The following is a 15180-nucleotide window of genomic DNA, read 5'->3' as shown; positions in this document are numbered from 1 at the left end:
ATGAAACTGTCCTATACTGAATCAGACCACAATGCCAGGAAAAAAGGCTGTCCCAGGTACAGTTCAAGTGGCCCCACGACTCTCCTAAGCCACGCAGTGCAGTCCTCCGAAGCTTGGCCCTGCGTAGTGAAACTTTTGCCCCTTCAGGCCAGAGCAGGCGTGACTGACACCAGGGTTGCCCAGTGGGCAGACAGCTTTCACCTGGGTCACAGCTGCACAAGAAAAACGTGGGGAAATCAGCAGCCTCACAGCCAATCGAAACCAGCCTTCCTGCTTGGGTTTAGGTGGGGCAAAGAGGCAGGGATTTTGAAGCACCTTTTCCTCCCCTCTCGTCTAGAGTGGCTAAGAACAGCACAGGGAGCTTGGCTTCACTTGGTGAAACCAAACAGATGCTCAAGGGTTCTATCCCCTCTTCCCCTCTTGCGTGGCCCTGGTCTGGATCGCAGACGCCTGCACATTTCCTTTCCTTTCTACAGGCTGGGGGCAACCCATCCTCTCTGTCGCATCTGTTTTGGCCCTCAGTGCAGTCAGGAAACTGCAGCACCCGCTGCCCTCTGCTGCCATTCTGTTGCTCCCAGCCATACGTTCTGGCTATAATCTTGACCTATAGTTTCAACATATAGCCCGAAATCACCTGCCACAGCGTGTCATATCCTCTGGCACACACCCGCTGGCATTTTCCAGACCTTTGTGGGCAAAACTGTTCTCCAGTTGTGTACAGTGTGGCTTAAGGCCTATATGACATCACAATCGCAGACGGCATTCATTCATGTCTATGTCAGAGACAGCATCCATCGGGTGTGAATTCTGCCGCTTCATTCTGGTGCCCCATGAGACACGAGGAGTCACACACAGAGACAAATACAATAAATAACTTGTAGTAAATAAACTTTAAAATATAAAATGATTAAGAATTCGTCACAGTTAAAATCTATCAGCTATCAAGCAGGGTAGGGTACATGCCTTCCAGAGTGGCAGCTGCAGATCCTGGGAGGTCCTGCAAGGCGTGCCCCCCCCCCACCCTTCAGGCAGCTGGTTCCACAGGCCAGGGGCCACTACCGAGGAGGCTCTCACCCTTGTCCGCACCGGGGGGGGGGAGCAGTTCATGGACCAGGGACTTCCAATAAGTTCTGAGATGATGATCGGAGAAGACCATGCTGGGCGAGGCGTTCCCGAAGGTATGAGGGTCCCTCCCTGGCCGCTTAGGGCTTTAAAATGATGCAAGAGGTGAAATAGTAGATGAAGGTTTTTTTCAGGATGGATGCTACTAGTGATTAAACTGTGGAATTCACTGCCAAAACATTTTTAAAAATCTGCACAGCTAATCAAATCTCCAGTAGCCTATCAGAAGCGTTGCTGGGCAAAATCTGTACCTGGCCTCGGCCCCACTTTCTAAGAGCCCTTGACAGGCCCCAGGAAAAGTGCTGGCAGGCACCACAGGCGCCACGGCTGACTAGAGGCCTCACCCGGTGGATTGCATGAACGTACACTGTGTGAGCTGCCTTGAGTCTCAGTGAGAAAGCGAAACAAATGCACAGATTCCATACTTGTTGGCCACTGAGAGGATGATGGAAGTAGATGGACCCGGTGGGCTTTATCCAGCTCGGCTCTTCTTATGCTCCTCCCGTGTCCTCCTTCATTGCCCTTCCCACTGCCCTTTCCTGTGCCGAACCTACCCCGCCGTGTTCCTCCAGCCCTCCCTTCTCTTAGGACTTGGTTTCCAGCTCCCTGCCTGTCTTTGCTGTCCTCTTCTGAGCCCTTTCCGGTAGTAGGTCTGCAGCTCCCTTCAAGCGTGGGGCCCAGGACTGGACACCAGGTGAAACTGGGCAAGTGCAAGTGCAACGAAACAATCACCACCAGTGTGACTGCATCACCCTGCTTCTTTTAATGCAGCCAAAAATGGCACCAGCTGCCTTCGCAGCTGCATCAGAGGGCCAAGTGACCTCCAGCTTGTGCTCGGCTGCACACCAGAGACCCTTTCCCACAGGTGCCACTGCCAAGCCTGGCATCCGTCCCCCATGTTCTTCTGAGCCATTTCCTCTAAATAAAGAACGTTGTTGCATTTCATTTTGTTCGTTTCAGCCAAGCTTTTCCACCTGCCAAAGTCACCTTGAATTTGATTTCTGTCCGTCCCTCCTGGGTTTGGATCACCTGCCAGTCTGATGAGGGCTTCCCTCTGCCTTCATCCGTCCTCTGCTAATGTTGAGCTTTCGTGCTCCACCAGTCCAGGCTGCTCCCCTGCAAGAGGACCCAGGTGGGGCCTGTCCTTCCATTTCTTTTACACACCCGTTTTGTTTTTCAGCAGGTCACTCAGCTTTTAATGCACCCACTTTGCTTACTTGAGAGAACCCCATTTGGCATTGGTGCTGGTTGCAGCTGTACTTTTAGAAGCCCCCTTTTAAGGAAGTCCAACCAGCCCTATAGCCAGGATTTGCCCTCCCCCCCCCGGCCGGGGACATCAATTACAGTTAAAAAGCCATCCCAAAGGAGCAAAGGATGAGTCTATTCACGACTCTCTTTGAACACTGTGAAATCCTAGCAGCAGTTTCCTCTTGCCATCCCCCCATTTCCTTCTTCCTCCCATCTATCCCTGTGAACCTGTCTCCAGGAGATCCCCCCCACCCCCTCGGTAGGAAGAGACCACTGTAGCAACCAATGCTCCCTCTCTAAGCTGTGGAGTCTTGTGATCAAAACTTCTACTTTGTGAGCTACTGGCATTAAAGTTGCGAGTGAGCGATTTGGCTGCTGTGTAAATTAGTTTGCTCTGGACACATCCTTCTTGAGCTAAGACAAAAATGTGTGAGCCAGAGGCTAAAAAACTGTGAGCTGGCGCACACTAACTCAGCTTAGAGGGAGCACTGGTAGCAACCATCATTGCCGCCTCCTCCTACAAATGTGCCGCTGACTAATCGAGGTACTCTTGGCACCTCTGCATGTCCTTTCACTGCTTTCAGAGAACAAATTCAGAGTCCAGTGGCACCTTTAAGACCAACAAAGGTTTATTCAAGGTATGAGCTTTTGCATGGTACTTGAAAAAGTGTGCCTTGGACACGAAAGCTCATACCTTGAATAAACCTTTGTTGGTTGTAAAGGTGCCCCACTGGACTCTGAATTTATTCTACTGTTTCAGATCAACACGGCTACCCACCTGGATCTGTTTTCAGAGAGTCAGCCGGAGCAAAATGGGAGAGCTTCGAGTTCCATATGTTGTCGAAGGCTTTCACAGCCAGAGTTCATTGGTTGCTGTTGATTTTCTGGGCTGTATGGCTGTGGTCTTGGCATTGTAGGACCTGAAGTTTCACCAACAGCTATGACTGGCATCCTCAGAGGTATAACACAGAAAAATGGAGTACTCTCTGTGTCAAGGTGAGAAGAAAAATGGTAGGCAGGTAATTTATATCTACTCAGGAAAGTGGGGTAGGGCTGAGTCATTATCTTGTAGGAGTTCCCGAGACTGTGACGTGCTAATGGAGGAGCTTTCCTGAGGAGGCTCTCTTGCATATGGATTGTCTATTGAAATTCTAATCTTATCTGTAGCGCTATTGTAAGATGTAGAGCATTTTGTGTTTTTCAGGACAGGAAATCATCCCCTATTTATTTTTAAACTCTCTTCTTTCCTGTTGAAATTGTGTTTATGTTTATGAATTTCAATGCCTTCCTGGTGTAATCTAACATGGTAATTGGATGTGTTGTCCAGCCTTTCAGTGTCTTGGAATAAGATACTGTGTCCTGTTTGAGTTAGGCTATGTTCAGCCACTGCTGATTTTTCAGGTTGCCCACTCTGCAGTGTCTTTCATGTTCTTTTATTCTTGTCTGAATGCTATGCGGTCCCGATGTAAACCTGTCCACAGCTGCATGGTATGCGGTATACTCCTGCAGAAGTGAGGGGGTCTCTTCTGTCTTTTGCTGATCGTAGCATCTGTTGTATTTTCCTGGTGGGTCTGAATACTGTTTATAGGTTCTGTTTTTTCATACGTTTTCCCATCTGATCATCCCTTTGATATATGGCAAAAACACCTTTCCTGTGGGAGACTGTTTTTCCTCAGTTGTTTGTTTTACCTTTGGTTTAATTGCTCTTCTGATTTCATTCTTGGAGTAGCCATTTACTTGAAGTGAGTGGTTTAGATGATTTAGTTCATCGTTGAGAAAGTGCGGTTCACATATCCGTCTTGCCCGGTCTACTAATGTTTTGATCATGCCTCTTTTTTGCCGAGGGTGGGGATTGGAGTTTTTATGTAAATAACAATTCGTGTGAGTCGGTTTTCTGTAGACCTTGTGACCTAATTGAAGGTTAGCTTTGCGGATGACCATGATCTCTAGAAATGGGAGTTTACCCTCAATTTCTTTTTCCATGGTGAATTGTATGTTCGGGTGGATGTAGTTGAGATGGTCTAAAAACTGCATCAATTCTACTTCTCCATGTCTCCAAATGATAAGCTACATGGAGCCCCAGAGAGGATAGTGATTCTCCTCTGAAAGGCTTAGCACCACCAGGCAGAGTGAGAAAAGAGCACCTATCCATGCAAGGGGCTGAGATTAATAACCAGACTGATAAAACCCTACAAAGGAAGTACCCATTGCCTTCTCTGAGTGAGGAAGAGGAGGAGGGCCCTTGCAGGGTAGGCCCGTGTCAGGCTGACACAACTCAAGACCTGTGAACTAAAGCCATTATGCTAGGGAAACAGTTTATTCAGGGTTTTTTAACTTCCTGTGTTGTTTCATCCGTTTCCCTTGCAAGTAGTTATGTGTAACATCCCTTCCTCTGTTGTCCAAGTAACCCTTATCCTCTTTAAAAGCACCTGTGTTGTCCCCTGATCACTCAGGTGCAGAAGATCTCTCAGCTGAGACAAGGGGAGGGCCTATGCACAGGTGAGAAAGGCAGAATTTAGCCCGTCAGCCTCTGCCCAAGATCCTAAAGGGACAGACTGGTGGCAGCCACCTATTGACCATGTGTGGGCTACCGTGAGGGGCAAACCATAGTCAAATGGCTGCAGAGAGGCTGGGGGTGCAGGGCCGTCTATCCTCTGGTTCTCTCCTGCCCTTCCGGCCTGGACCACTGTGGCAGCACATGTCAGGAACTTAGGGACTGTTCTCTGGCTAGTGGCGCTTGTCTCCCAGCACGTGCCCCAGGGTAGTGGAAGCCTCACCGTTGTTAACCATTTTAGCTCCCCTGGAACATTTGCATCTTGTCCCAGGGACGTTTCATCCCTGTTCTCTGCTTGAGTTGGTGGGCTACAGCATCTGCCCTCCACCACCTTTTGCGTTCCCTGCTCTCACCTCCACAATGCTCTGCTAGAAATCACCGCTTCCTTAAGGCTGGCATGCAGACTGAGTAAAGCCACCCTGTCTGTGAGTTGTTGGTTGAGGCTCCCGACCAGCATTGGCTTTGCTTCATGGCATGCAGCTGTTTAAAAGGGTGGTGCTTCCGACTTACACTTCTGCACTCTGTGTTGTCTGGGATTTTACTTGTTGGGATTTTTATTAATTTGTTTTTTAAGCCACCATAAGTAAAAAGAGGGGTGCGAGAGGTGTTTCTAAATTATTTTGAAGCTGCCTGCTAAAAACCACTGAAGCACTATTGCTTCCCTTACTTAGGCAAAAGTCAGAAAAAGTGTACAGACTGTCCCCTTCCAAGCAATCAGTCGCTTTTGTGCATCCGTGGATTTCTGATCTAAAGAGCCAACTTCTGGCTTCCTTTGCAGTGTGTGGGACACTTCATGCTCACTTCCTTCTTCCCACCAGTCAATGAGGTAGCCGGCCTTTTGCGACACATGAGCAGCTCTGTTACTTTCTGCATCTCCCTTAAAGTACAACCTTCTAAAAGATCAGCACGGCTTCTGCAAAAGGAAGTCCTGCCTGATCAGCCTTATGGAGTTCTTTGTGGTTAACAATCATGTGTCCAAGGCTGATCCGTTAGACTGGAATCCTGTGTGACTGGATCTCAAAAAGGACATGGCAGTGCTGGGAAAAGGACAGAGGGCGGCGGCGGGGGGGGGCAACCAAGAGGATGAGGGGGGGGAGGGTAGGAGCCCCTTCCCTGTGAGGACAGGCTGGAGGAGAGGGTCTGGGAGAGGAGGACTAAGAGGCGGGGGCGTGATCGAGGTGTATAAAGAATTATACACATGGTAGAGAGTGGACAGAGAGAACTTTTTGTCCTTCCGTATCCAATGAAGTTAGATTCAGGATGGACAAAAGGAAACATTCCCTTTACTTAAGGAGTGACTAAAACGTGCAGCTGGCTGCCAGAGGTGGCAGTGATGGCCAGAACCACTCGTGGCTTCAGAAGAGGGATAAGGCAGATCCATGGAGGAGGGGGGGGGGCGGTCCATCAGTGGTGACAAGGAGGAGTGGCCTCTGTCAGTGGTGACTGGCCACGGTGGTGCCTGAGGGGAACCTCCATGTCCAGGCAGGACACTCCTCTGAAGCCCAGACCCAGGAGGCAACATCAGGGGAGGACCACGGAGGCCTCCACCCGGTTGGAGAGCCTCCAGGGGAACTGGTTGGCTCCTGCGTGAGACAGGAGGCTGGACTGGATGGACCCTCCCTGGTCTGATGCTGCAGGGCTCCCCTTATGTTCCAGACATCACATATTTTGACTTTCAAAAGGCCTTTGACAAGGTTCCTCACCAAAGACTCCAGAATAAGTTTAGCAGTCATGGGATAACAGAATGGGTGCTCTTATGGATCAAAAACTGGTTAGATGACAGAAAGCAGAGAGTAGGAATACATGGACAGTTCTTATTTATTGATTTATTTATTTATATCCCGCCCTCCCCGAAGGCTCAGTTCTCACAATGGAGGGAAGGGAGCAGTGGGGTGCCACAAGGACTGGTCCTAGTTTGTTCATAAATGATCTAAAATTTGGTGTGAGCAATGCAGTGAAAAGTTATTCAGGATGGTGAACCCCAGGGCAGATTGTGGAGACCTCCAGGAGGATCTCTCTAAATTGGCTGAATGGGCAACCATATGGCAAATGAAGTTCACTGTCAGTAAATGTAGGGTGATGCAAAGTGGAACAAAAAACCCTAACATTACATATATACTGATGGGAGTCAGAATTCACTGACACTGAGAGGCAGAAGGATCTGTGGATTTTATTAGAGGATGAAAATGTCAAATGAATGAGCCACTAGTGTGCTAAAAGGGAAACTCTATGCTGGGGATTATTAGTAAAAGGACTGAAAACCAAGAATGAATATTATAATGCCTCTAAGAGATTCATGGTGCCGCTTCATTTGGAATACCATGTGCTGTCTGAAGTACTGTCACTCCACCTTAAACAGAAGACTGCAGAAGACTGCAATCACAGTCCTTAAGGGGTTGGAACACCTTTCCTATAAGAAAAGGTTAAGAGTCTGGGGCTTTTCAGTTCAGAAAAAAATACTACTAATGGGAATATGACAGAGGTCTATACATTTTGCACAGGGGGAGAAAGTGGATATGGAACTTTTTCTTCCCTCCCATAACAGTAGAAATTGGGGGCACCCAATGAATTCAAGACAGACAAAAGGACACACATCTGTATCCACTGAGTCACAGCAATGAACAGAAGCACGGACGGCTTGATAAGGTCAGGCAGACGGAGGGTGGGGAGGCCCACGCAGGGCTGCTAGCCGGGGGGCTGAGGGGAACCCTCCACTGACCGCAGCCGACCTCTGGGACTCAGTGCCAAGGAGGCAGCGTCAGGCAAAGGCCTTGGCCTCCAGGGCAGCGGCTTGGGCATGGTGAAGAAGAAGGAGGAGGATGCTGCTGTGCTGGGTGGATCACGGGGCTGATCCAGCAAGGCTGCATTTATGCTCCAAGTACTTCAACAATGGTGGTGGTATTGCCAGCGCAAACACCAGCTAGTAGGTAATATTAAAGTGTGCCTTGAGCCACCTGGAAAGCTAAGTAATCTTTGTATGCTTACTTGGGGTAAATTTATGTAAAGCTGTCCTCATTCGATGATTGGTGGGGAGGTCTGCTGGGGAGGCTACCACTCCAACTTAGCTGATCTGGAGCCACTGTGCCCCTCTCTGGCACCTACACAGAGAGGCAAGAGGGTGTGCCACTTGGTTGCGCTGGCTGAAAAGTTCTGCAAGCGCACTCTTTTCCTTTGTGTCCTCTGGCTTGGCCACAAAGGGCGAAGGTGCCCAGCCTCTCTGTCCAACTGGGGTTGGAAGCAGGCAGCAGTCTGGAATGGCTAGGTGGATCTTTGCTCAGCCAAAAGCCACAGGAGAGAAAGGCCAGCGTCTCCTTCAGCGGGTGTGTGTGTTGGGGGGATGGAAGCAGGCTTTGCAACCCAGCTGCGGGGTGGGCTCTCTTCCTGCTTCCTGGCTCAGACAGAAGGGGGGGGGGGGGGCTGTGTCCATGGTGGCTGTGACAAGGGACCCCTGGGGAGGGGGCTGGGAAGACAGAGGTGGGCTGGCCGGTCTCTTTTTGTGTGTGTGTGTGGGGGGGGTATCTGCAATTAACGATCATCTGTTTTCATGTAAAGCTTTCTCTTTTTTATAAAAGTCATCCTACATTCAGGATCATCTTCCATTTCAGTAGACGGAAATTTCTCGAATGTTCTCTGATGTCACGTAGCACTCTGGCACAGGAGAGAAGACTGGACAATAATGTATTTGCCCCGTGGCTACATTTATTGAAATATGACTAAACCGGACTCCTCCTCAACGTTTCCATATGTCAAAAAATTGCCCAAACAGAGATGTTACGAGGGACAACCCCTGCTGCCTGGCACAGCCCACAAGACCAAGGGGACAGGCCTCCAGGAAACAACACTCCTCGTGGGGGGGGCGGGGCTTGTGACTGTTCCCGCTAAGAGGGCGGCCAACAGGCGGGGTATGAAAGGTCGAGCCCCCCCCCCCCCCCCCCCGGCAGCATGCAGTTCTGCTTCCCCCACAAAGGGCGTGAGAGGCATCTCTACACCGCTGTGCCCACGTGCCCCTCTTCAAGGTGGGGGGCTCCCTTCACTCGGAGCACATCGTCCCTGTAACCTTTCAGGAGCTGGTTCACCAGGGTCTTCTCACTGTCTCTACGTGGGATGGGGAGCGGTGGCAAAGGGTTCCCCTTGTATTCAATTACTGCCATTCTGGCTCGATCTTGGTCGTCACGATTGGGAATCTGCAGCAATCGAGTGTAGTTCCTTGAATACAGCTGGTAGCGTGGAGCTAGCACTTTGAAAAGTTTGTGGATGAGGTCTTTCTCCTGAAAAAGACCAAAGAAGAGACGCTGTCAATTTGCTCGCAAGCTGCTCCTCCACACCGCGTTACCCAGCAAAACCTCCCCATCTCCACCCACAGAAACCCTTGGAGACAGGCCAATGGAGAGCAATTCGGCTTCCTGTCCAGCGTCTCTCCTTCTCAACTGTCCTGCCTAAGGCACTCCGTGCCCCCTCACAAAAGGGACGCGTGCCATGGACTCACCGTCAGCCAGAAGTCGGCCATGCGCATGGCTTTGGGATCGGTGTCCCCACGTTTGGCATAGTCAATCAGCTGCACAGAACAAAACATAAAAAGGGAAGGGGTGACGATTAATACCAAATTTGGGGCCCAAACACCTCTGCTGAGAAGGGGGATTGGAAGGATGGGGGGGGGGATAATTCACTGGCAGAACCCATGCAGTGCCACTTAGAAGACAGAACAAAGGTGATGGGTCTCCTTGGTAAGTGGAGAATGCCCTCCCCCTGGTCTTCTGGGGTTGGTGTGTCTCACAGGGCATGACATGGGAGTTTTGCAGTAACGGCATGGGGGAGATCCTAAGTTTTAAGAGTAAAAAGGTCGCAGAAGAAGAACATATTCCACCATAATATATCTGGATTTCCTGGTTACTTTGACACCAAAATTTTGTCTTGCCTGTAGAGACAAGCTAACAGATGCTTACAGGAAACCAGGGCCAGGTTTTTATGACAATACTGCAATGTACTGCAATGTTACCTATATGCTTAACATTATTCAATGTACTGTAGCAACTCTCTTGAACAACAGTGAATAATGTTGAGGACTACTGAAAACGCTGCCATGGATGTTAAACACACAGTGCCCGTCAGTCTGTGCTGGTGGCTGTCTTGAATTCTGAGGTACAAATCCCGTCACAAAGCAGACTAAGCCACAGCAAAGGCCCCTTTTATTAAATTGCCTGACCTACTTAGCAAACTTAGTGATTTTGTCTGTTGATGGATAACCCATCAGTGCCACTGAGGGACCGCCTTTCCCCGTATGTTCCCCCAAGAGCGCTACGGTCTGGGGCCCAGAATTCTCTAACCGTTCCGGGCCCCAAGGATGCTAGATTGGCCGTCACAAGGGCTAGGGCCTTCTCAGTGGCGGCCCCCACCTGGTGGAACGAGCTCCCGGAGGAGATCCGGGCCCTGCGGGACCTGGTGCAGTTCCGCAGGGCCTGCAAGACGGAGCTCTTCTACCAGGCCTTTGGTTAGGGGCGGCCACCCACTGCCCCCCCGGCTATATACCATCTTGGGGGGGTTAGGGCTTAGGAGGCCGGGTAGAACTATTGTTAACATCTATCAATGCCTACTGGGAATGCTTGTGTTGTATCAGGGTTGTGGCCGCCCTCTCTGGGTTCTGAGATTCTGGAATGATTATTGTGGTTACTGAGCATCTTAATTGTTTTATTGGTTTTAAATTGTATATGTTGTTTTTAACTGTATTAGAGTATTGATGTTTTATTAGCAAGCTCTTTCTTGCCTTGTTAGCCGCCCTGAGCCCTACGGGGAAGGGCGGGGTATAAATTTAATAATAAATAAATAAACAAACAACCATTTACACACCAGTACCCATGAAGCTGCCCTACACTGAACCAGGCCCCCTCGGTCCCTCGAGGTCGGCACGGCCTGCTCAGATTGGCAGCGGCAGCAGCAGCAGCTCTCCAAGGTCTCAGGGTCCTTTTAAGCGAAGGTGCCGCCTGGGGGCTGAGCCTGGCACCTTCTGTGTGACGAGGAGATGCTCAGCCACTGAGCCACGGCCCCTCCCAGTTAGTAGCCTCACATTAAATAGACGGTGCAATAGGATCACACATCGCTGCTTTCAGAGCTCATTTTTCATCCTTTTACCCTGATACAACCCAAATGTTCTAGTCATCATAAAACCAAGATTCACCCTAATCGTGTGAAATCTGGCATGAAAACTGTAACAGATAGGTGGTACAAACAGCCTCAATTTTTTTTAAAAGGGGACGACAGATGGCCGTGTTGTGCCAACATAAGACATCTGCTTGTCTCTGACCAAAACAAAAGGAGTAGGAAATAGCAGGTATATTATGGTGGGGGGTCTTCTATAGACCACCAAGCAAGGCAGAGGACTTGTATGAGACACTCCTAGAACAGATTACAATGTTTTTAAAGGGATGGGACACAGTGATCGTGGGAGATTTCAATTACCCGGATATTTGTTGGAAGTCCAACTCTGCTAAAAATGAAAGGTCCAATAAATTCCTGACTTGCCTTGCTGTCAACTTCATTGTCCAGGAAGTGGAGAGGGAAACAAGGAGATCTGCTATCTTGGACTTGATTTTCACCAACAGGGAAGAACTGGTTGACCAGGTGAACGTAGTGTGCACCCTGGATAATAGTGACCATGTAATTTTGGATTTTACAGTCTTAGGGAAGGGAAAAGCTGTGCATAGTCAGACATATAGGCTGGACTTCAGGAAAGCAAATTTTTAACAAACAAAAGTTATGCTGGCTAGAATACCATGGTCAGAAATACTTCAGGAGAAAGAAATTTAAGAGGGGTGGGAGTTTCTTAAGAGACACATATTGAAGGCACAATCACGAATGATTCCTGTGAGAAGGGAAAATGGGAGGAGCCTAAAGAAGCCAAGGTGGCTCCATAAAGAGCTTTCTAAAGACTTGAGAAATAAAAAAGATACATTTAGAAAGTGGAAGGAAGGCCTTATAACCAAGGATGAATATAAGCAAATAACCAGTGCTTGTAGAGAGAGAGTTAGGAAAGCTAAAGCTCAGCATGAGCTTAGGCTAGTGAGAGATGGTAAAAACAAAACAGAAATTCTTATGTTCAAAGTAAGAAAAAGAGCAAGGACATGGTAGACCTATTATGAGGACAGGAAAGTGAAATTGTAGCAGGTGATGAAGAGAGGGCAGAAATGTTCAATATCTACTTTTCCTCAGTCTTTTCTTCTGGGGGAAGTGGTGCTCTACATGGCAAAAGCAGAACACATGATGAGGGAAGGGAGTTGCAGTCTAGGATCAGCATAGGGGTAGTACATAAACACCTAGTTTCTTTAAATGAAACAAAGTCCTCGGGGCCAGATGAACTGCATCCAAGGGCACTAAAAGAACTCGCAGACTTATTTCTGAGCCTCTGTCTTTTTTTAGAATTCCTGGAGAACAGATAAGGAGGCTGGCAAATGTTGTCGCCCAACTTCGAGGAGGAAAAGGAGGATCTGGGTAACTACCGACCCGTCAGCTTGACATCTAGACCTGGCAAAGTTTTAGAACAAATCATCAGTCAGTCCTTGAGCATTTAGAAAGGATGGCTGTGATTACTACAAGCCAGCATGGGTTTCTCAAGAACAAGTCATGCCAGACTAAACCTTTTTTTTTTAAAGAAAGTTACTACCTTGCTGGATCAGGGGAATGCTGTAGATACAGTTTAACTTGATTTCAGTAAGGCTTTTGATAAGGTTCTGAATAATATTCTTGTTGAAAAGTCGGTAAAATGTGGTTTGGATCCTATGACTCTTGGGTGGATCTGTAACTGGTTGAGTGATGGCACCCAAAGAGTGCTTGTGGATGTTCCTCTTCCTCTTGGGAGAGAAGTGACCAGTGGAGTGCGCCTCAGGGATCTGTCCTGGGACCTGTTTTGTTCGACATATTTATAAATGATTTGGATGAAGGCACAGAGGGGATGCTTATTAAATCTGCAGATGATACTAAATTGGGAGGGGTAGCAAATATGGTAGAAGACAGAATCAGGATACAGGATGATCTTGAAAGGCTGGAAAACTGGGCTAAAATGAATTTTAATGAGAATAAATGTAAAGTTCTGCATTTAGGTAGGAAAAATTAATTCACAGAATTACAGTCTGGAAGAGACTATACAGGCCATCTAGTCCAACCCCCTGATCAATGCAGGATCAGCCCAGAGTACCCCTAACAAGTGTTTGTCCAGACACTGATTAAAGACTGCCGGTGAGGGGGAGCTCACCACCTCCCTCGGTAGTTAATCCACTGTTGCACAACTGTTACTGTAAAAACTTTTCCCCTAATATCCAGCAGGTACCTTCCCACCCTTAATTTAAACCCATTATTTTGAGTCCTATCTTCTGCTGACAACAGGAGCAGCTCCCTGCCCTCCTCCTCTAAGGGACACAGCCCTTCAAATACTTAAACAGAGCAATCATGTCCCCCCTCAGCCTCTTCTCCAGACCAAACATTCCCAAGTCCCCCCCCCTCAGCCTTTCCGTATAGGACTTGGATTCCAGGTCCCCGATCATCACCGTTGCTCTTCTCTACATGCACTCCATTCTGTCCACAATACTCCAAATGCAGCTTGACCAATGCAGTGTACAGCAGAACGATGACATCTTTCGATTTGGATGTTATGTCTCTGTTGATACAGCTCAAGACTGCATTAGCCTTTTTTCTTGACGCATCACACTGGCTGCTCATATTTAACCTTTGGTCCCTCCTTACCCTAAGATCTTGTTCACACACACTGCTACCAGTGTTCCCTCTAAGCTGAGTGAGTGTGAGCTAGCTCACAGTTTTTTGGCCTCTAGCTCACACAGCTCACACATTTTTGTCACAGCTCAGGAAGGATGGCTCCAGAGCAAACTGATTTATGCAGTAGCCAAATCATTCGCTCTCAACTTTAATGCCAGCAGCTCACAAAGTAGAATTTTTGCTCACAAGACTCCACAGCTCAGAGGGAGCATTGACTGCTACTCAGAAGTGTATCCCCCATCCAGTATGCCTGTTCCTCATTTTTGTTACCCAGATGTAGAACTCGGCACTTATCCCTGTTAAATTGCATCTTGTTCACATCCGCCCACTTTCCCAGCGTGTTCAGATCTCATTGAATCCTCTCTCTGTCTCCTGGTGTGTTTGCTGCTGCTTCCAATTTAGTGTCATCTGCAAATTTAACGAGTAGCCCCTCCACACCCTCATCCAGATCATTTATAAAAATACTAAAAAGTACCGGGCCCAGAACTGAGCCCTGTGGCACCCCAGGCACCCTCCCTCCATTCAGATGAAATGCCACTGACAACTATTCTCTGAGTGCAGTTCTCCAACCAGTTCTCTATCCACCTAACTGTCCTAACTGTATAATTACAGGATGGGGGAAACTTATCTTGGCAGTAGTATGTGTGAAAAGGGTCTAGGGGTCTTAGTAGACCATACACTGAACACGAGTCAGCCGTGTGATGCAGTGGCTAACAAGCCAGATGCTATCTTGGGCTGTATCAACAGAAGTATAGTATCCAGATCACGCAAAGTGGTGGTGTCGCTTTACTCTGCTCCGGTTAGTCCTCACCTAGAGTATTGTGTTCAGTTTTGGGCACCACAATTTAAGAAGGATACAGACAAGCTGGAACGTGTCCAGAGGAGGGCAACGAAGATGGTGAGCGGTCTGAAGACCAAGTCCTATGAGGAAAGGTTGAAAGGGTTGGATAGGATAGGATAGGATAGCCATCTTCAAGTTTTTGAAGGACTGTCATAGAGAGGATGGTGCGGAGGTGTTTCCTGTTGCCCAGACGGTTGGGCCACAACCAACAGACTTCCTCGGGAGGCACTTGGCTCTCCTTTGGAGGTTTTTAAGCAGAGGCTAGATGGCCCCATCTGAAAGCAATGCTGACTGTGTGAACTTAGGCAGTTCATGAGAGGGAGGGCAGGAAGGGTTGCAGGAAGGAGACCCAGATGAGCTCTGAGCAGGAGCAGGAGACAGAGCTGCAAGAGGGGTGAGTGTTTTTTTACTTGCTTTCAGCTGAGGGGATTCAGTTGAGGATATTGTGTGGGAGGACTGTGTTTGGGAGTGTGTGAAAGTGCTTAGAGTTGTTGCAGAGTCCTGGCTGCTTGAGAGAGGGAGAGGAAGGGGCATTGTTTGACTGTGATTGACTGTAATTCAGTGTTTAAGAAAGCACCTTGTCAGAGGCATGAGCCTCTGGCACGAGCTAAAGGGCTCATTACCTGTGGCTCTTAGCCCAGGGACTCTTAGACTA

The 15180-nt window shown here is 48.6% G+C and overlaps 1 protein-coding gene across 1 annotated transcript in view; it reads right to left on the bottom strand.

Moving 5' to 3' along the window:
- Positions 1-6805: 6805 nt before the first annotated feature.
- MRPL17 (mitochondrial ribosomal protein L17) overlaps positions 6806-15180 on the bottom strand; it is a 13653-nt gene continuing 5278 nt past the window's right edge. Inside the window, exons 2-3 of the mRNA XM_015427430.1 lie at positions 9411-9479; positions 6806-9192 (exon numbers count right to left, since the gene is read on the bottom strand). Of these exons, the coding sequence (XP_015282916.1) occupies positions 8908-9192; positions 9411-9479 (354 nt within the window). The 3' untranslated portion in view covers positions 6806-8907. The remainder of the gene's footprint in view (positions 9193-9410; positions 9480-15180) is intronic.

This window comes from Gekko japonicus, unplaced genomic scaffold, assembly GCF_001447785.1.
Source record: "Gekko japonicus isolate JY-2015 unplaced genomic scaffold, Gekko_japonicus_V1.1 scaffold2763, whole genome shotgun sequence".
Taxonomy (NCBI): domain Eukaryota; kingdom Metazoa; phylum Chordata; class Lepidosauria; order Squamata; family Gekkonidae; genus Gekko; species Gekko japonicus.
The sequence above is the reverse complement of the archived record's forward strand: the minus strand, read 5'-3'. Positions and strand labels throughout refer to the sequence as shown.